This window comes from Delphinapterus leucas, chromosome 15 (assembly GCF_059928025.1).
Source record: "Delphinapterus leucas isolate spDelLeu-1000000601 "Yukka" chromosome 15, BTC_Dleu_Yukka2, whole genome shotgun sequence".
NCBI lineage: Eukaryota > Metazoa > Chordata > Mammalia > Artiodactyla > Monodontidae > Delphinapterus > Delphinapterus leucas.
In genome coordinates this window covers 51,764,966-51,787,199 of record NC_143143.1, presented here as the reverse complement: position 1 = coordinate 51,787,199, position 22,234 = coordinate 51,764,966, and the positions used below count along the sequence as shown (strand labels likewise).

The following is a 22,234-nucleotide window of genomic DNA, read 5'->3' as shown; positions in this document are numbered from 1 at the left end:
TCTCAATATAGTTTAGAATAAAAATTTTAATAAATACCAATCTCAATAAACTAAAAATGTTTTTATAATCAAAATACATTTCTTGCAGAATACTCTCTGATTACCAGCCTTAGAAAGACTTTGTAAAAAAAAAAAAAAAAACCTACTGGTTAAAAAAAAGGACTTTTCAAAACTTTATCACTTTCTTGCTTCATACAGTCCATCACTCAAATGAATATAAGATTGCCAGACCTTAAGACCCACAGTGCAACCAAAGTCTGGGGTCTCATTTGGTATCTGTAAGTTACAGGTACTTGCCGTGCCTTGGGGGAGGTTTTGATGTGCTTATGGCTCATTGCCTAGGGGTGTGTGGTTTGTGTGGCAGGATAGACCAGCAATGCCATGCACATAGTGGCAGGGAGGTCCAGGCACTAGGTATTCATGAGAGTGTTCAAGAGAATTTCACAGGGTTCAGCCATCTGGCAAATAAGCAGTTCAGTCTTCTGAATTCCTTAAGGGGATCCATTTCTCTAGGCACAAATGTATGTTGTGCTAGCATCGAATCCAGCGTTAGCCTGGTATCCCACACTTGGTGAAAAATAGCTTAGAATAGAAATGACTCTTGGACAGAGATAGCAATGTGGCCCCTGGACAGCTAGAATGAGCTATTTCAGGATGATTCCATATCATCTGAGACCATCTTGTCAGAATCATACACTCTGAGTTCTACAGGCAGTTGAACTGCAACTTGCATGTTCTTCATGAAAATCGGACTGTTCTCATGCTACTTGTGGCCTGTTTTGTTTCAACTACATACCTACTAAGAGAGATTCATGCTATAAAACTAATTAGATTCGTGCCTGGCTCATCCTAAACCCTATTCTTGTCATCTCTTGGCTGTATAACCAATCATGCCAAAACACAGGGACATAAGACAGCCACCATTTTATTTTGACCATGTTCTATATGTCAGGAATTCAGACAGGACACAGGGCAGATGGCTTGTTTCTGTTCCCTGGTGTCTTGGGCTACAGCTGGGAAGTGAATGGCTGGGGTGACACAAAAGGCTTGGTTGTTGGAATCATCTGGAGGTTTCACCACCAACATGTCTGGACCTGGGCTAGTGACCTAACAGCTGGGCTCAGTTAAGACTGCTGACCTAATTGCATAAAATTGGCCTCCCCGTGTGGCTTGGGCTTCCTCACAGCATGGCAGCCCCAGGGTAGGTAGACTTCTTACATGGCAGCTTATAGCTGCAAAAACAAGTGTCCCAAAGAAACGTGGAGGAAGCTTAATTGCCCTTTTTTGCACTTAGCCTCTGAAGTTCCATACTTTCACTTCTTTCTTTATTTGTCAGAAATGTCACAAACCTACCCAGCTTCAAGGTTCTTTATTTGTCAGAAATGTCACAAACCTACCGAGCTTCAAGGTAAGGGACATAGACCACAGCTCTCAATGGGAGGAATGTCAGAATATTTTTAGCCGTGTTTTATTTTTTTTATAAATTTATTTATTTATTTGTTTGTCTTATTTTTGGCTGCATTGGGTCTTTGTTGTGGTGCACGGGCTCCTCATTGTCGTGGCTTCTCTTGTTGCAGAGCACAGGCTCTAGGAACGCAGGCTTCAGTAGTTGTGGCTTGCAGGCTCTAGAGCACAGGCTCAGTAGTTGTGGCACACAGGCTTAGTTGCTCCGCAGCATGTGAGATCTTCCTGGACCAGGACTCGAACCCGTGTCCCTTGCATCGGCAGGCAGATTCTTAACCAATGCGCCACCAGGGAAGCCCCTTAACCTGTTTTAAAATTACTACAGGTTTCATAGCTTCAAGAAGAGAGTGTCCACTTAGCCCACTTTCTTGGATTCAGTTTCTTAGACTTATTACAAAAATTTTTCAGCTCCCACTCAAATTGCTAAGCATTTGTAAAGGATTTTTTTCCTTCCCAGAGGTCCTTAATCTTATTCGGTAGCATTGATGTATCTGGCAGTGTGGTGAAGCCTATGGACCCTTCTAAGAATGTTAAACGTATAAAATAATGTACATAGAATTAAAGAGGAAAAAATTCCATTGAAATATTTTGATCAAATATTGAAAAACAAATTTGGATAAAATTGTATATATTTTATTAACACAATTTTTAAAAATTGTATAAATAATACGTGTGATATTTGCAACAATTGGAATATGATATGAAAATATCTGTGATTTCTACTGGTAACAAAGTCACTGTCCTGCTAGTACTACAGTGATTTGTGGCCTACATTCATAACTGAAGAGAATGTTAAATTGCACATAGTGATTTGAGTTAAAGATGTAATCTTTTTTCTCATCCAAGTTTGAGGAGGTCTATAGAACCTCAAGTAAAAGTCTAGATCTTTGACTTGATAGGATCCTAAGAAATATAACTTTAAAGACTTTGACACATGGTTGAATCTTGCATTTATCTTGTACTTAGGACCCCAAAATGCTTAAAAATACTTAAACATATGTTCAGTTAAATTTTGGACATTGCATGTTGTTTTATCTATCTGGAAGTCACACTATGCAATAATTTTACCAATAGTCTTTTTTAAGTCCAAAAATGAATATATTTACTTGTGTTAGTATCTGTATTATTTGCCATATAACAAATCAGGCCATGATACCAAAATGACTGAATGACAAGACTGACTGGGTATATATACGTTCTATTCTTTTTACCTTCTTTCAGAGTATGTTAATTTTTCCCTTTTTGCATATCATTATGGACAAAGTTTTCAGAGTTTACATAGGTTCACTCAACCACAGCCACTATTCTCCTTTTGATGTTCAAATCGTCTCAGCTTTGGTCAGTGGAAACATTTTTTAGGCTGGCTTCTCTCTCCTCTTGACATGACCCATTGATCTTTGAAAAATGTCCTTGTTTTCTGGCACATAAAGATCTTCCAGTCTCATCTTTCTGCACCACGCATGGAATCAGACTTTTCCCCCAATGATCCCTTGTTCCTTTTAGCGTGAAAAAATACGCATATGGGTAACAGCAATTTGAACCCTGTGCTATGGAATGTTGTTTCTGGACCATTTCAGTGAACAAATCAAGAAAAGATACATTTTTCTTCTTGTTAAGGCACAAGAATTCACATAAAGATTTCTACTCCTATCTTCCAATTTAAATTCTTGATTCTATAGCTGTGCTTTTTATATCAATCTTGATACCTAGCAAATTATACATAATTACTCATTTGTTTTACTGACAACACAATAATAGTTCCAAGAAAATTGTTCAGTATCAACACAAACAATGGAACTACAAAATACTGTTCAATTTTTCTCAGCAGTTCTTTTTGTTTTTTAACTGCATTTTACTAAGGACTTTTAGTCCAATAAATTTCTTCCAGGGTCACTCATTTGCCCTCCGTCTGATTAACTTGGTCAGCACAAATATGGTAGAGAACTTGGCTCCATTGTGTCAGTTGGGTTTGGGGTGTTACCATATTAATGGCCAATAGTTTTCAGAAAGTAGAGCTTTCAGCTACTATAAAAGAGAACGGTCCACTCTCCTTTTTGCTGAAGAAAGAACTCAAAGAGCTGCCTCCAAATTTCTGTACAACTAAACCAACTCTCTCCCCAATTTTTAAATTTCTAACAGTATTTTTAAATTTCTTAAGTATTTCTAGTAATACTTAAAAGTATTCACATCTTTTTAAGTATTCAATTTTTAAAGCTATGTTACCTATGTTAGACCATGTTCTGATCTTTAAGGTTTTTTTTTAAACTTATCTTCCTCACGTTTCTGAGACATATATTTTCATACCAGGGTTTGCATTATGTAAATCTCCATTCTTACAATATTACCTTGTCCCAATACCAGTCAAAATCTCTGCAGGGGAACTCCAGAGAATTCCATATAATTAATTCCATATAATATAATAAGGAGAATTCCATATAATTAATTTTAAAAATTAATATAAATTCTAATATAGGTTCTTGAGGTTTTGCCTAAAAACCTCTTCTAACAGGTAAAATTTGGTTTTACTTCATATGATATTATTAGTGTCCTTGTTTTAATTATAGAGAGTCAGAACTCTTATCTCTCAGAGACCTTTGGGTAAGCATCTAAAATATAGAAATTCAAACTTCCCAAAGCCTATTAAGAATGTAGTAAAATAAAATTATAACCAAGGTATAACCCGATAAAATCCAGTTAAATGTTAAAATCAATACCTAGAAAATGAGTTAGATTTTATACTTTACAAGCAGTTCCAGAACAAGTAGAAATATTTTCTACAGAAACATTATTTCACGAAGGGGTATTGTGGTGGAAAAAGAAAAGTTTTCCTATTCAAATGAGTTTTTAAAACGCTAGATTCAAACAAAGGTTGGCATCTACTGCAGTATGTTTTGAATATAGGGAAAAAAAGCTTACAGATTCACTCACACTAAGGTTATGATCAACCCTCCTCCCCTAGTCATGACCACGCTAGGTACTTTCTTGGAGCATTTTAAGAACAAGTATTCCTGAGAAATGCCAGTCTAAATTCAAATAAGGAGAACTTCATTATTTGGAATGTTTTCTTTTGAGCATTCAAAGGGACCATAAAGATTAAACATACAGTATAAAAACCAATCAATTTAGCAATGCATTATTATTATTATGTCTATTTCTCTGCTCATTATTGCCCCTTTGTTGACTATCAAGACACTCAGAAGGAAAAATAAAATCCAATCACTGAGAGAAATACACGCACAAAATGAGTTGATGTTTAATTACGATGGTCATTTTCTAGGGTTTTGGATAGACTTGGCAGTACATCAGGTAGTGATTACGGTTTAAGTTATTGTTTTTCCTTGAGGAATCTACCCTTATGACTCAAAACAAGATTGTCTCAGGACTGAACAGTGTGCATTCATTTCAATTACACTTTTTCAGCTCTTCATAAATCTTTCCATACTCTAAACCATTTGGGAGATGATGGCTCCATATACTCAGGAAAAGCAAAGTGACATATCTCTGAATAATTAACATTTTTATTCAGCTTGGGAAGTAAAACATTAGATTGGAGGTTTTAGTTATCCCTCTGATGAATTAAACTATCTGATTATTCAATTCCTCTCCTATACCTTAAGGTATAGTTTTTCCCTTGGCAATCCACTACCAACCCAAGCTTAGTGTCACTCCCTCCCTTTATATCTCTCCTACTCATTTAGTCCTTAGCATATGCAACTTTTTATAATTTATTTTTGGTTTAAAGCACACACAGACCTATGAAAGTTGGGTGGTAGAATGGAAAGAAGTTGAGCTTAGCAAATAAACAGACCAAGTTTCATTTTGCCTTTAAGTAAATTAAGTCTTCTAAGCCTTAATTTCTTCATGTGAAAATGAAAGTAAATTGAAACAGCCAGGGTATTTTGGGCTATGCATAAGAGGATACTATTACTTAATGGCTTAAACATTAAGAAATTTACTACGTCACACAGCAAGAAGTCCAGAAGCAGAGTGGTTGAGTGTTGATTAAATCAGGAATTCATTGATGTCATCAGACCCAGATGCTTTCTATCTTTTTGCTCCTCTTATGGTTTCTTTTCCTTTTTTAAAACAATATATATTTATTTATTTATTTTGGCTGTGCTGGGTCTTAGTTGTGGTATGCAGGATCTTCGCTGCAGCATGTGGGATCTTCACTTGTGGCATGTGGGATCTTTTAGTAGCAGCATGAGGACTTCTTAGTTGCGGCATGCAGACTTCTTAGTTGCGGCATGCATGTGGGATCTAGTTCCCCAACCAAGGATCAAACCCGGGCCTCCTGCATTGGGAGCATGGAGTTTTACCCACTGTACCACCAGGGAAGTCCCATCCTCTTATTGTTTCAAGATGACTGTGCACCCTGAGCATTGCCTCCATAAGAAATAAGCTCCACATGTGGCCCAGGGAACATGCGCATCTTGTGGCCCTTTGTATGAGTGAGGTTTTCCCCAACTCACCCAGCAGACTTTCCTTTACACCCTATTAGATGTAGCCCAGAGTTACACCATACAGCAATGCCCTACAATAAGTACCAACATGGACCACAGAACCACTGTGACTGGCTGAGAAGAATTAAGATTTATCCCAGGGCTGGAGAGCGGACCCTGAAGCATATCAGAGCCTAAATAGATTATTCTGTTGGCAAGGAACAAGAGAAAGAAATGACAGCCAGAAGTGTAATAGTGCAGTGAGGGTGTAAACTCCCTGGCACATAAGAGCCTTCTCCTTTGTTTGTACTTGCCTCCTTACCTAAATGGTAAGGCAAGGAAGATGTCTTGTGTCATTTTTGTATCCAAAGCAACCAGTATTTTACCTCCCACAGAGAATATTTGAGAATATGAATATACCCTAGTGATGAGGCTCCTGTAATCAGTAAGGCATATGCTTAAAGTTCTTTTCCCACTTGCCTAAGCCATCCCATGGCAATTGGATCTGTGTTCAAAAGAGGTTCATGGTGATAAACCATAATGGAAAAGAATATAAAAAAGAATGTGTGTGTGTGTGTGTGTGTGTGTGTATATATATATATATATATATATATAAACTGAATCACTTTGCTGTACAGCAGAAATGAACACAACACGGTAAATCAACTATACTTCAATAATAAAAAAAAAAAAAGACCTTCACGGTCTTACTGGGGCAGCAGACAGATAATGTAGAAGAGAGAGATCAGATCAAACTGATGGCCCTAGAGATGGTCAAGATGAACAACACATCCTCTGTATTTTGCATAGTTCCCTCAAGTGTAGCTGTTGGTTTCACAGCATTGAAAGCAAGTAGAAATGGTTCCCATATCCATTTATTGAAGGAGACAGTGTTTATTGAAGAAAGCCACTGAATTAACAAAAGTTTCACAATCTGGAAACTTCTTACCCTAAAGATTGAAGAGAAGACAATAAATAACGATAAATATAAATATAGGCAATTAATCATCACACTCCACAAGATGAGAAATTTCTCAGAAGCTTGTGTTAATAGACGGATTGTGATTTTCAATTTTCTGGTCTCTTCCATCCATGGATGCCTTGACTAATCTGAGACAAACTCAAGTGAATGAAGCCAGCTGCCCAAAATGAGTGCAGTCAAGTGAGAAGTTGCAGAGCTCTGACTCGGAGCTTCAGCTCCAAAGTTCAATCATAGGCTTGTAATGTACTCCAGAGGGTGTTCACAGCCAGGCAGAGATAATGCCAGAAACTAGTTTCAGAAACAACAAGGGTTGAGGGACTCATGACATATCATTAATCCCAACCTGTGGCAATCCCCTGGCCCCAGAAGCTTTATTTATTGGATCTAATCAAATGGAAATATAATGGTTGGATGGGATATAATAATGAGGAGTTAGGAATTTTAGGGAAGAAAAATAAACCAGCTTTGAGGCTTTAAGCAGAAAAGGAGAGAGTAGTGGCGAATATTAATTCACATATTTGGAAAAAATCTCCATAAATGAAGGAAAACATACAGAAAACCTAATATGCATTCCAAGCAATAAGACAGTTATGGATAAATGTGTGTTTTCTAATGCTTTCTTTGGAAGATTTTATTTTCTAATACAGATTATTCATTTTAATAATGAACAAATTTACCTTAGAGGAATTCTTTTGGGCTTAGATGTTGGACAATAAACACGACACAGGCACACACGCACACACACACAAACACATATACACCCTCCTCTTCCATTCTTTTTTTTTTTTCAGAATCATTTCCATCTCTAACCCCATGCCTTACCATCTCTTTCAAAACATTAGCTGATCAACATTCAAAAAGTACATCAAATTGCTTCTATTATATATATATATATATATATATATATATATATATATATATAGCAAGCAAATCCAAAGAAATGTTTCTGGAAACTTCTTGAATCTTTTATGACAGAACACTCTAGTATGGGTTAGGTATTTTTCTACCTTCAATCTATTATTAGATTGAAGCAACTTGCTTACTGGCAACTTCTTTACTGGCAATTCCCTTTCAGAAGTTAGTAACACTTAACAGAATATTAATGAAATTGCACATTATTGGATATAGTCAGTAATACACTTAAACAATTTCCTAGGTAGTACACAAGAAAATCTGCTCCACTCTTGAATAGCTGTGCAGTGGTCTGAAGGAGCTAGCATTTTTAAAGAATTAACCTGATAATTGTTTGAATTCTTCACTTCTTTAGCTAAAGTAGCCCTCCTTTAAGTTTAGGAATAACATATAAATGATCATCTTTTCCCCTTCACTACCACTCTCCATTTTTCCTTTATGCAGCAAAGACCTTTATTACAATAAACTTTGAAGCATTTTAAATGGCAAATTGATTATCTAGCATCAGGAATTTTCTAGATTATTTTGTCAGCATTTCTGCTTTTGCAAACACTTGTGTATTTAAAATGTCCTATTTTTTCCAGTAAAGAAAAGTGATTATGCAAACCTACTTAATCAGCCTTTCAGTGCATTTACTAGGGCTCTATAGAACTGAAAAAATGTCACCCTTTTGTCATGCTGATATTGGATGCTGTGACATGCATATAAAAATAAAATTAAGACAATAGGTTTAATCCCATTTCCTTTGTCCTGTGTGTCTCCAATGGACAGATCTTATCCATTTCAAAGTCATTTTGACAGTTTTCATCAATATGTCGTCTTTTAAATGACTGCTAAAAAAAATGATGGACGCTTATAACGTATAAGTCACAGAAAATCTTTAATATGGAAAACCAAAAACTTCCATTTGTGTGTTTGATGTTGGGCTTGTCTCAAAACTTATTTATTATTAATCTTTTAAAAATAATTTATCAAGGGAATTCCCTGGCTGTGCAGTGGTCAGGACTGAGGGCTTTCACTGCCGTGGCCTAGGTTCAATCCCTGGTCAGGGAACTAAGATCCCGAAAGCCACATGATGCAGCCAAAATAATAATAATAATAACTTATCAAAAAATTAGTACCTTCCATCGACTTCTTAAATGAAACAGAAATAGCTTGGCTTCTCTTTCCGCCCTCAGATTTCTTGGGTGCCTTGATTATTACAATTCTTATCACTTTACTAGAGGATATCAGTTCTGCTTCCAAAAGTTTTTAATTTTGATAAATTTTATCTATTTTATTCCTTTGATACTTGTGCTTTTGGTGTCATATCTATGAAACCATTGCCTAATTTAAGTCACAAAGATTTACCTCTACATTCTCTTCTAAGAGTTTTATAATTTTAGCTCTTACAGTTAGGAGCTTCATTGATTTCAAGTTATTATTTTTTTAATATGATGTGATAGGGATCCAACTTCATTATTTTCCATTTAGCAATCCAGTTGTCCCAGCACCATTTCTTGAAAAGATGATTTTCGGCAATGAATTGTTTTGGCACCCTTGTTGTAAGTCAATAAATGTAAGGGTTTATTTCTGGGGTCTCAATTCTATTCCATTGATCTATGTGTCTAATCTTATGCCACTACCACGCTGTCTTTTTTTTTTTTTAACATCTTTATTGGAGTATAATTGCTTTACAATCATGTGTTAGTTTCTGCTTTATAACAAAGTGAATCAGCTATACATATACATATATCCCCATATCTCCTCCCTCTTGTATCTCCCTCCCACCCTCCCAATCCCACCCCTCTAGGTGGTCACAAAGCACCAAGCTGATCTCCCTGTGCTATGCGACTGCTTCCCACTAGCTATCTATTTTACATTTGGTAGTGTATATATGTCAGTGCTACTCTCTCACTTCGTCCCAGTTTACCCTTCCTCCTCCTTGTGTCCTCAAGTCCGTTCTTTACGTCTGCGTCTTTATTCCTGTCCTGCCCCTAGGTTCATCAGAACCTTTTTTTTTTTTTTTTTAGATTCCATATATATGACCACACTGTCTTGATCACTGGAGCTTTGTAGCTAAGTTTTGAAACTGGGAAGTGTGAGTCTTCCAACTTTTCCTTATTTTTTAAGATCATTTTGGCTATTCTGAGTCCTTTACATTTCCATATGAATTTTGGGATCAGCTTATCAATTTGTGCAAAAAAAAGCCAGATATGATTTTGATAGGAATTGAATTTGTAAATCAATTTGGGGAGTAGTGCCATCTTAACAATTTTGAGTCTTCTGCTCCATGAACATGGGATATCTTTTCGTTTACTTAGGTCTTGTTTAATTTCTTTAACAGTGTCTTGTAATTATAAGTTTTATACTTCACTTGTCAAATTTAAATTTATTCCTACAAATTTATTTCACTTTTTCTAAGAGAATATTTAGCTATCCTAAGCATTTGTGCCTTGGACAAACATGACAGAAGGTTTGACTTATATAATAGAATAGCCTGTCAACAATACCCCTTCATAGGGAGGGTCAGAATTAAAAGACTGAGTTTTGAAGTTATAATCCTGATCTTCCACTTACCAGCTTTGGAAACTTGGGCAAATAAAATGCTCTATGCCATGTTCATTATCAGAAAATAAGCATTTAAAAGTAAAGATAGGGCTTCCCTGGTGGCGCAGTGGTTGAGAGTCCGCCTGCCGATGCAGGGGACGCGGGTTCGTGCCCCGGTCCGGGAAGATCCCACATGCCGTGGAGCGGCTAGGCCCGTGAGCCATGGCCGCTGAGCCTGCGCGTCCGGAGCCTGTGCTCCGCAATGGGAGAGGCCACAACAGTGAGAGGCCCGCGTACCGCAAAAAAAAAAAAGTAAAGGTAGTTATACCAGGTAGATTTTTATGAAGATTAAATGTAGTAATATACGTAAAGTCCAAAGAACTATAATTGGCACATTTATAAACATGAGTTATTGTTATTGTTACAATGCTCTCCTCCTTCTATTCTCTCTTCCCCAAACCACTGCTAGGGAGCCACAATTCCATTTGGGATTGTGCCACTACCTTCTGGTATGTTGAGGCAGAAGAAAGACTGAGAACTGCTCAAGGTCTTGAACTCTGTTTTCCTATCGTTGACGAGCTTTTCTAGGAAGCCACCAGTGTCTTCCTTGCTTTGTGGGAGTCTGAGCTTCATTTCGTTGACGTTTTACAGCTGGCCAGCTGGCTGGAAACTCCTCCGTCGAGATGTATCGCCAAGTGCTCCTGTCTGGTTGTCGCTGTGTGGAGTTGGACTGCTGGAAGGGACGGACCGCAGAAGAGGAGCCAGTCATCACCCATGGGTTCACCATGACCACAGAGATATCCTTCAAGGTAGAGTGAATGAATATTGCTAAGAGAGGAAGCTGGGGAGACCTGACACCTTTTTGGGTAAAGCCTGCTAAGGTAGAAAGTCCCAGTGGTCCCAATTAAGTCCATAGGCTATTAATCATCTTTGCAATTTCAGAGGCTAAAATTTAGCAATTCATCCATGATTAACTGCCATCAGGTAAACTGCTAACCAAAATCTAAAGAAACTGTCTTATTAAAGGAAATATCAATTTATTTGTCTATTTAACACTCATTCTTTTTATTGCATTTTATCATTGTGAAATATAACATACATAAAGAATACATACAACTTATTCGTACAGTTTAACCAATGGATATAAAGTGTACACCCATGTATTTACCACCTAAAGCAAGCAGTAGAAAATTACTGGCACCCCAGAAACCCCATGTACCTATTCCCATTAGAATGACCTCCTTACCTCCAGAGATGACCACTTTCCTGACCATCATAGTGATCACTGTTTTGCTTTCCTTCAGATGTGTCCTAGTTTATGTGCAGCTCTAAACATTGTAGTTTCACCACTGTTTTAACTTGATATAAGTGGATTCATGCTGTAGTATGCATTTTGTGTTGTGCTTTTTGAACTCCATGTTCTTTGGGAGATTCAGCAATCTTATTGCATGTTTCTCTAGCTTCTTTGCTTTCTTGATGATGATGATATTAATCACCACTATTTACTTATTACACACTATTCCATTCTGTGGAATATTATATAATAGCCAATATAGGAGATTGACTATTATAACGAGCTTTTGACACATTGATGCCTATCAGTCAAAGACCCCTAGGAATACACCAGTGGTCCAAGTTGGCTCTACTGGCTTATGCAACAAGAGAGTACACATGTCATGGGGAACTGTGTTTGTCAGTAAAATTGTATTAAAGGGGATTTACAGGATTTGGCCTGTATTAGGTGATTTGGGTGAGGGTTCAAGGAGACAGGGTTTTGCTATAGGTTGGATGCTGTCAGTAAGCAGAAATAATCGTACGATTGGGTATCTTAATAAATCCTACCTAGGAGGGAAGACTAAAGTGGTAATTAGTAAAGAAGCATCAGCTACCCTTATTAATCAGGAAGGAGGGAATATTTGGTCATCTCCCTTCTCTCTCCACCCAAATTTCCATCCTACACCATAAAGGGCCTAACATTCATGCATATGGACACCCAAGCCCAAATATCCAGGTTCTATTCACATTCCCTGCAAAGAGCTGTCTGCAGGAGCTTGGGGTCATTTGGGCTGGGGAAATCTGGTGTCCTAGGTAACTCTAGAGAGATCTAGAAAGAGGATATGTGGGCTTTTGGGGACATGTTCTCTTGACAGACTCAGGCTTCTCATCTCTTTGGAAGGGATCAGAAAAGAAGGGCCAGAGGATAACTCTAGAGCATAGGGTCCCAAGGCATGAGCCCCATTACCTGGGTTACTTGGGTCTCAGGGCAGAACTGGCTCTGGGTCACTAACTCTTACCCTAAGTAACCAAGGAAACAGAGCTCAAGTGGGTGGTAGGTAAGGTGGAGTGGGGAGAAGGCCATTGAAAATGGGGAGGTCGGAGTGCTGAGAGGACAGAATATTGGATGAGTTAGATGTTAGCATCACCAAGACTGGTGACAAAGCTTTGGATGAAGAAAAAGTGAGCCACTTGCCAAAGTCTTTGCTGAATGAGGGGACATTCAGTAGATGGCAGAAGTGAAGAAGTGGTAAAAGCTGGTTTGGCTGCTGCATGAAAACTGGGTTTGGTTTGGTTTTGTTTTAAGATAAGAAGATTGAAATGTAATATTTCAGAAGTAGCATTGGGAGCAAAAAAATTTCCAATATCCAGCTTTTAGCCCTGGAGCACTTGGGATGAGATAAAATAAACATCTGTCTTTTGAGAGGGCAGCAAAAAGAAGCAAGATTTTCAAGGGACAGCCAGGTTTCAGTTTAGACAAATGAATTTCCTGATCAAAGGTACTATACTTGACAGCAATAAAAATGTGTTCAGAAGGAATATTAGCACCTTAAAGTATATTTACTATGTTGTGAAGTTGACTTTTCATGATTTCTGAAACTTCGGTTCTTACATAGCAATTAGTGAAAAGTAGCACCCTTCATTAAATTTTACAACAAAGTTTAATATGGGGTTGACCTTAATTCTGATCAAAATCTTTCTGAAGTTGATTTTGATCTTTCTGAAATGCTTCTGAAGTTGAGCACTCTTAATGTCATTTGGTTTTTCTTTAATGGAAAATCAATGGGTTTCTGTTCCATTTCCATAGTCCCCCACCTTCCCAGCTCCTGCCATGGTCCCTCGTCAGCTAAGATACCAGCCCTCACCTGTTGGGCTCTTCTTAAAAAGTGGGGGACACACGACCCTTGTGTGGAGTGGATACCATTTGTGCTCATCCATCTGTTGATGGATGGACAGGGTCCTGGAAAGGGAGACAGCACATCCTGATGGAGCCATTGCTGAGCTAGGGGACTGATGGCCTTGTGCACACACCCGCTGCCAGGAGGGCCACCCACACCCCCGCCCACCATCCCCTCAAGAGTCCCTGTGAGGATCAATTATATTTTCTTAAACAGTTATAATCCTCGAGGTTCTTTGATTTCCTTTGGGGGAAGGGGAGACTGTGGGGGGGGGGAGATAAAGCACATTCCAAGCACATTCTAAGGCACATTTATTTTGTGTGAAGCATTGGCTTCTTGGCCTTGGCCATCAAGTCAGCTTAGAGTGACTCCTGTGCACTCCATCGTACAAGTGGTCCTTCAATCACATCTGTGATTCCAGAGTCATGGGCCGATTGAGCATCTATTCCTGGGCTCCGGAAGCACAACTTCCCACCACATACACAAACTTGCTGACAGATTTAGGGACTGAAAGACTAAATCTAGCCCAGAATTCTGCTTCCTCTCTCTGCCTGCTGGAATTGGGGGTGGGGGGGCAGCCTAAAAAGAGCAGGAAACTCGTCATCCTGGTGCTTAGTTGGTACAGCTTTGCTTCCTGCTATTGTGCATTTGCAGGATAGATAATTCTGGCAGAGATGTGGGTGCGTGTGTGGTGGTGGTGGTGGTGGGTGGGGATGAGTGTGAGGCCTAGAAATGCCAGCCTGTTTTGTGGACAAACACACAGAGCAGGAATTCTCTGCATCAGGACTAGGACTAGAGTGAGGCAAGTGAAGCATCTCTCATGCAAAATTTAAGGAGGTGCTTATTCTCACTGACATATAAATGCGGACTTGGCACCTGAGATTGAGTGTCTCTTTAAATTTTGCACTTTCGCACCTCACTTGCCTCACCCAAGTCCCAGCCCTCTCTGCCTATCAGCAGGCAGTCTGCTTTTCCAGAAACTACTGTGTAAAATGACTTTGTAAGAAAGGATGTGAAGAGAAATTGGGGACAAAGCTCCATGTGATCTCTCTCCCCCTCATCACCCCTTTCCCCCTCACTCACATGGCTGGGCTCTGTGCGGTCCCCTGACCATGATAGTTAGGTCCTGCCTCACAGCCTTTGCAAGGTTGCCCCTCTGCCTGAAACACTCTTCCCCCAGGTATCTGCATGGCTCACCGCTTACCTCCTCGAAGCATTTCTCAAATGCCACCTTCTCAAGGAGGCCTCCTGGGACATATTTAATACTGTGACCAGCACTCCCACACTCCTGATAGGCTCCCCACCACTTTATTACTTCTATTTACCAAGAGGCACTTATCACCTTCTACCACTCTGCTTAATCTACTCAGGTATCATGTTCCTTCTTTATTGTCTGTGTCCTTCCGTCAATAAGAGCATTGAGCTCCACAAAAGATGGGGATCTTTGTTTTGTTCCCTGATCTGTCCCAAGCACTTTAAAAAGAATCTGGCATATAGTAGGTGCTCAATAAATTTTTAATGACTTTTTCCATCCCCAGGAAAATAGACAAATTATAGTATAGCCTTCATTTTTAGTCTTTCTTGCCTCTGTTCATCAGATAAATGAATTTTGTCTTTCTCCGTTTTTGCTGTGAAATTCCATGTATCAGTAGGCGGTGAAAAGATTCTCCCAATGTTTGCCAGTTTGGGCTATCCCATAGATTTGGACCTGATCTTCACGGTGTAATTAGACTATATTCTATAGCCACAGCGTGTATTGCAGCAACAACATAAACCAATTGCAAAAGTTCATCATTTTTTTGTCACACAGTTTATCTGCTCTGAGTCTATGTAATCTGGAAAGCTTCCACGCGATCTATGATAAATCCCCAAAAGCAAAAGTTCCTGTTGGCATTTACCGCCTGTTTATTGTTGGGCCAAAATAAAAAGTTGTGTTCTGGGAAAGCAGACATGCTGTAATTCAGCCTCTTTATGGAAGACTTTTTATTTTGCACTCTGGATTTATTTATTATATATCCCATATATCGGCTCTTCACTTTCTTTGCCTCATTGCCTGAGCCTTTCCGATGCTCATGACATATAGCAGTTCGCCACGTGGTCTGCAGACTCTCTGCTCCCACTCAGTCTCCTCCGCCCCACACCGATCCCCACCCACCTTCTCCATCCCCGAGCTGCTCCTTTTTCTCACCCCTCAGGCAGCTCCTTTGTAACCAGCAATTGCATAAGATGGAAAACTGAGTAAGGTGATAAAATACATAATTAAAATATATTAAATTTGAGTATGTGGTTAAACGGAGCATTTCTGAAAATGAAGTGTCATTCTCTGAGAGAGTAATAATTTAGGATGCAATTTAACTGCCACATACATGCTCACATAAAATGGATATCCAAATACACCCTGCTGTTGTCTGTCAAGGATAAAAGATTTCAAGGGCAGTTTTTCCCCTGGAGGTTAGTAACTGAGCCATATGGTTTATAGATTATTGGATCCAGTGTTAGAGGTCTCTGAAAAAATGATTTTGGCTTAATGAGAAGCAGTCGAGCAGTAAGGTACTTTCAAATCCATTGTCCACTAAGGACAGCTGATGTGAAAGAACCAGTCTTAAAACCGAGACTAGCCTTCTCACCCTTAGTGATCAGGTGCTCTATGCGAAGTATTAGAAAGGTATGAAGAACCAAAAGGGAACTTCCAGAGTTTTCAGGTGCTCCCAACTAAAACGGTTAGATGAAATTCAGTAAACGTTTTCTTTAAAGGTTCCAAAAGCTTTCCTAAGCTGGTGACTAGAGTTGTGGTAGAGACGGGGGGAGGGAGGAGGGAGAGGCTGGGAAGGAAAGAGAGAAAGGAGACCATAGACGTTTAGAATGCAGCTCTAGAGCTGACTGCCAGGGTTCCAGTACCAGCACTGACTGGCTGCAAGGCCAGGAGAAGCTCCCTTACAGGCCGAGCCTCTTGTTCTACGCCATGTCTGTATATTAAGGAGGGTCGCTGAATGCTGTTGCTCTAAGCATTCAGTGAGCTTACTTAATATACAGGCATGGCGTAGAACAATGCATGGCACGTAGTGAGTACTCTATAAGTGTTAGCTACTGATATTATAACTGAAAAATTTAAAGCCACACTTTAGCTTTCCTTCTAGAAATATAATGGTAGGGTATTACATATGCAAGGAGTTGTTAAGTCAGGGTGAGGGCAGGGAGTTGAATGAAGTCATTTGTAAAGCTGCCATGGTAGAGGATGTGGGTGACACCCAGACACAACCCCTGGCATCCACTTTACCTCTAGGAAGAGGCCAGAAGCCCAAACCATGTGACAAATGAAAACACAGCCCAGCCTTGGTAAGAGGCCCAGTGGGAGCTGAGAAGAGTGTAACCAGTGAGCTTAGAGGCTTCATTGCAAACATGGGGTCCTTGGTCAAGTGCACAAGACCAAACATGTACAATATCAGAGGTAGGAAAAGGGAAGAAATAGGATACATCAGTCAAGAAACTCTAGGAACCCCAGAACCCAGTGGCAGTTCAGGGCACACCAGCATCCCTCCTGTGGGAAGAGAGAACCCCACCCAGAGAGTTAGGAAGACAGGTAAGGGCACAAACTCTTTACAGGTGTCTGTAAGAGGAGGCCCAGAAAAACATGGACATTTCATTGACTAAAGATAAAGAGAGATAGGCCCTTGGGTTTTCACTCACCTTCAGGCGTGATTCTCACTGGCCCAAACGGTGATGGGGCGGGTCTACGATCAACGTTCATTATTAACAGCAACTGGAGCAGTATGCATATAGCCAAAATTGTCAAAGACTAATTACACTATCATTTGAAAGACTTTTTAAAATTTAAGCCTTGATCTTGATTGGAAATTTTGCCCAAGAAATTATTAAAGTTAACCGGACTATTGAGTATGGAATCAACATTCAAATTTCTATAATACAAAATTACATTTACCTTTGGTGACAGTCACATTTTAAGATTTGCTTAGGCCAATGATCAGACCAGTCCAGGGGCTGACAACCTATCTTCTGCAGCCCACATTCAGCCTGTCATTTGCTTTCATAAATTCAGTTTTGTTGGAACATGGGCACATCCACATGTTTGCATATTATCTGTGCCCACTTTGGGGCTACAAAGACAGAGTTGAATATTTGCCACAGAAACCATATAGCCCACAAAGCCTAAAATACTCACTACCTGGCCCTTTATGGGAAAAATGTGCTGTCCTCTGAAAGAGTCAGTAGAGAAATAAATGGGAACACAAGTAGGCAGATTGTGTCTCTCTTCTATTAATGATTTTAAGAGTCCATTTATTCACTTGGAAATATTTAGTGAGCATCTAGAATGCTCCATAGTAGTTTCTACATCCTAGGGGCAGAGCAATGGAGAAAACTGAGTGCTTACCCTTAAAAAGCTTACATTCTAGTGTGGAGAAATAGACCAAAATAAACACACCACATGGCACGTGGAAATATCCCTTTAAGACAACGTTAATCAGCATTGAAGGCAAAGAAGGGCTAGAGGTATGCTATTTTCAGCAGGATGGTGGGAGAAGACCCTGGTAATGTGGAATTTAAGCAGAGATCACCACCCCTCAAAATTAAGGAAGTTAAGCCTTGCTGTCAGATAAGAGTATTCCTGAAAGAAGTAACAAGGATAAACAAAGAAATGAGAGATGAACAAAGAGATGAAGTAATGCTTGGTCTGTTGGAGGGAAAGCAAGAATGTCAGTGGACTATAGCAGTGTGAGCAATGGAAAAGAAGTATTTAGTGAGATAGCAGGTGCAGGATCTGATAAAGAACTTGGAGTTCACTGTGTGAAATTGGAGGTCATTGAAAGTTTACTCCAAAGGAATGAAATAGAAATCATCTGACTCATGTTTAGGAGAAATCACTCTGGCTGTGGTAGGTAGTACAGGAGGCAAACATAGAAGCAGCTAAAAGCTTTACTAGTCAGCCTCCACTAGGTTTTGCTGCTAAAACTAGAAACTCCAGAATCTCAGTGGTTTAGAACCACACAGGTTTATTTATTGCTCAGGTTAGATGTTGACTGTTGCTGCCATCAGTATTGTCTGCAATCCATACAGAAAGAACAGCCCCAATATGTGATATCACCAGGCTCACAGCAGTGGGGAAAGAAAGGTGGCAGACCCCAAGATGGCTCTTGAAGACTGCTCAAAAGAACGGTGTGCCATTTTCACATGCATTTCAGCAACCAAAACAAAACACAGGGCCATGCCTATGGTCAACAGATCTCACAGGAAGGGTAGTGAATATGTGGGAATGATGACAGAACCTATCCCAGAAGTTACTGCAAGGGTTTTTGGGTCAGGATGATAGAGGTGGAGGTGCTGCTGTGTGGTTATATTCTGATTATATTTTGGACAGGATTACAGATGAATTGAAAGATGTTATAATAAGAGGAATCAAGAATGGCTCTCATGTGTTTTGCAAGTAGCAAATAAAACAGGGCCAAATTTAGGAAATAAACAAAATCTAGCCCCCCTTTTCTCCCCATACTACCCACTTCCTTTAGATATCTATTTGCAATTCTTTCTTTTTTTATCAAAGTAGAATTGATGTAAAATGTTGTGCCAATCTCTGCTGTACAGCAAAGTGACTCAGTTTTATACATATATACATTTTTTTAATATTCTTTTCCATTAGGGTTTATCCCAGGAGATTGGATACGGTTCCTTGTGCTATACAGTAGGACCTTATTGTTTATCCATTCTCTATATATAATAGTTTGTATCTGCTAATCCCAAACTCCAATCCATCCCTCCCCCACCTACCTCCCCCTTGTCAACCACAAGTCTGTTCTCTATGTCTGTGAGTCTGTTTCTGTTTTGTAGATAGGTTCATTTGTGCTATATTTTAGATTCCACATGTAAGTGATATCATATGGTATTTGTCTTTCTCTTTCTGACTTACTTAGTATGATAATCTCTAGTTGCATCCTATGTTGCTGCAAATGGCATTATTTTGTTCTTTTTTTATGGCTGAGTAATACCCCATTGTATATATGTACCACACCTTCTTTATCCATTCATCTGTTGATGGACATTTAGGTTGTTTCCATGTTTTGGCTACTGTGAATAGTGCTGTGCAATTCTTTTGAGGGCTTTGATCTTAGTTGGTTAAGGTCATTAGCTGCATGAGAGTTACTGAAATGATTAAGAGAATAAACTCTAGAGTCAGACAAACTTTCCTGGGGTTTCCTGGACTCTCCTCTCTGTGACCTTGGGCAAATTGGTTAATATCTCTGAGTTTCCATTTTATAATCTGTGAGATGACAGATAATATTTTCCTTAAGGAATGTTTATAGCGGGAGATAAGATCTGTATCTAGAATGCAAATGCTCATTTAATGGCAGCTCTTGTTTGTATTAGTTGGGTTTAGGGTGAATGGGGAGGGGGGGGCACCAGCAAGCTGAGTAACCTTAGTTGTTTTGAGAATATCTGCCCATCACGAGCTGTGTCCTTTACCTCCTCTCACTGCATTCTTTTTTTTTTACATCTTTATTGGAGTATAATTGCTTTACAATGGTGTGCCAGTTTCTGCTTCACAACAAAGTGAATCAGTTATACATATACATATGTTCCCATATCTCTTCCCTCTTGCGTCTCCCTCCCCCCCACCTCCCCATCCCACCCCTCTAGGTGGTCACAAAGCACCGAGCTGATCTCCCTGTGCTATGCAGCTGCTTCCCACTAGCTATATTCCACGCTTGGTAGTGTATATATGTCCATGCCACCCTCCCGCCCTGTCACAGCTTACCCCTCCTCCTCCCCATATCCCCAAGTCCATTCCCCAGCAGGTCCACATCTCCATGCCCGTCCTACGCCCAGGTTCTTCATGACATTTTTTTCTTTTTTTTTCTTAAATTCCATATATATGTGTTAACATACGGTATTTGTCTTTCTCTTTCTGACTTACTTCACTCTGTATGACAGACTCTAGGTCCATCCACCTCATTACAAATAGCTCAATTTCGTTTCTTTTTATGGCTGAGTAATATTGCATTGTATATATGTGCCACATCTTCTTTATCCATTCATCCGATGATGGGCACTTAGGTTGTTTCCATCTCCGGGCTATTGTAAGTAGAGCTGCAATGAGCATTTTGGTACATGACTCTTTTTGAATTATGGTTTTCTCAGGGTATATGCCCAGTAGAGGGATTGCTGGGTTCTTGCAACAGGCTTGTGGAATGAGGCTTATCACTCGTACTTTACAGGCCAGCAAGCCAAGTGCACATAGGCATTAAGTTATTTTTCTCAAGGCCACACAGCTTGTAAGGATAAGAAGAAGGATTCAAACACAAGCCTGTTGGACTCCAAAGCCTGTACTCAAAAAAATCAAATAAAGAGTTTTAAATCTGGGCATTGCTTACTATTTATAGTGTACTTATTTTTGATGGTATCAACTATCATAATGTATGAAAGGCAATCTGTGGATTCACTTTTAAGAAACAGTGAGTGATTCTTTTGCTCCATGCAGGCAAATCCTTCTTAGAGGATATATGCAAATGTAGTACAGAATTAGAAAGCCTTATTTATACTCTGGGGCTGGAGAAATAGCTTTATGGCATGGATAGAAAGCAAACTATGAATTGTTTAAGGAAGGTAGAGAAGATAATGGAAAAGCCTCAGGCATAAGGGATCAGAGTGAAAATTCCTACTTGAGAGGAGAAGATGTAAAGAATAAACATAACTAAAAAAAAAAAAATGGATATGAAGCCACAGGAGTATTGGCATTGATATAATTAAAAATAAATGAGATCATCCTTTAATACCAGTTCAATAAGGAAAACAAATGCCCAAAGCTGGTGAATATTCATTAAAATCTGGTCCTTCATATATTACTCTAGGCAATCTAAGATGAAAAATAATTTGGAGAAACACAGGAGACTGTAAAAATATTCCTATTCTTTAATTTAATAATTCCCCTTCTAAGAATTCATTCCCCGAAAATAATTCAAAATATCAGGGGAAAAAATAAAGAGGTTCTTTGGAGAATTATTTGAATGATAGCTCTTAAAATATGTCTGTCCAACAATTGGGTAATGGTTAAATCAGTTATGATACTGCCACTCCCTAGAATTTTATACAGATACTAAAGCTATGACCTATACATTTTTTCTAAATACAGATTGAGGAATGAAGTACTGACACATGTTACAGCATGGATGAACCCTGAAAGTAGGCTCAATGAAAGATGCCAGACATAAAAGGCCACATATTATATGATTCAATTTATTTGAAATGTTAGGAGTAAGCAAATCTATGGAGACACAAAGTAGATTAATGGTTGCCTAGGTCTGAGTCTGTGGGGTGGGGTTGGTGAAATGGGGAGTGACTGTTAATGGGGACATGGCTTTTGGGGGGGTGATAAAAATGTCCGAACTTAGACTGGGGTGATGGTTGCACAACCCTGTGAATATTAAAAACCATTTAGCCGTACACTTCAAATGGGTGAATTATATCTCTTAACGATGTTTAAAAATACAAATAGAGTATTTACTGTAATTAAAACTAAGTTATACAGATATACGAAAAACAAACTAGAAATAAATATAACCAAATGTCAGCAGTGGTTTGATTCAAAGGGTGAATTTATGGGTGAAAAATGTTGCCTTCTCTTGTCCAAAATTTTTATAATGTGATCTGATTTTTTTCATTATTAAAAAAAAAAAGTAGATATAATTACCAAAGAGGAGAACCATTCACCCTCACAGTTATGA

The 22,234-nt window shown here is 39.1% G+C and overlaps 1 protein-coding gene across 1 annotated transcript in view; it reads left to right on the top strand.

The window, feature by feature from the left end:
- PLCB1 (phospholipase C beta 1) overlaps window positions 1-22,234 on the top strand; it is a 682,471-nt gene that overhangs the window by 516,165 nt on the left and 144,072 nt on the right. The window contains exon 11 of the mRNA XM_022556517.3: window positions 10,981-11,138. Coding sequence (XP_022412225.1) covers window positions 10,981-11,138 — 158 coding nt within the window. The remainder of the gene's footprint in view (window positions 1-10,980; window positions 11,139-22,234) is intronic.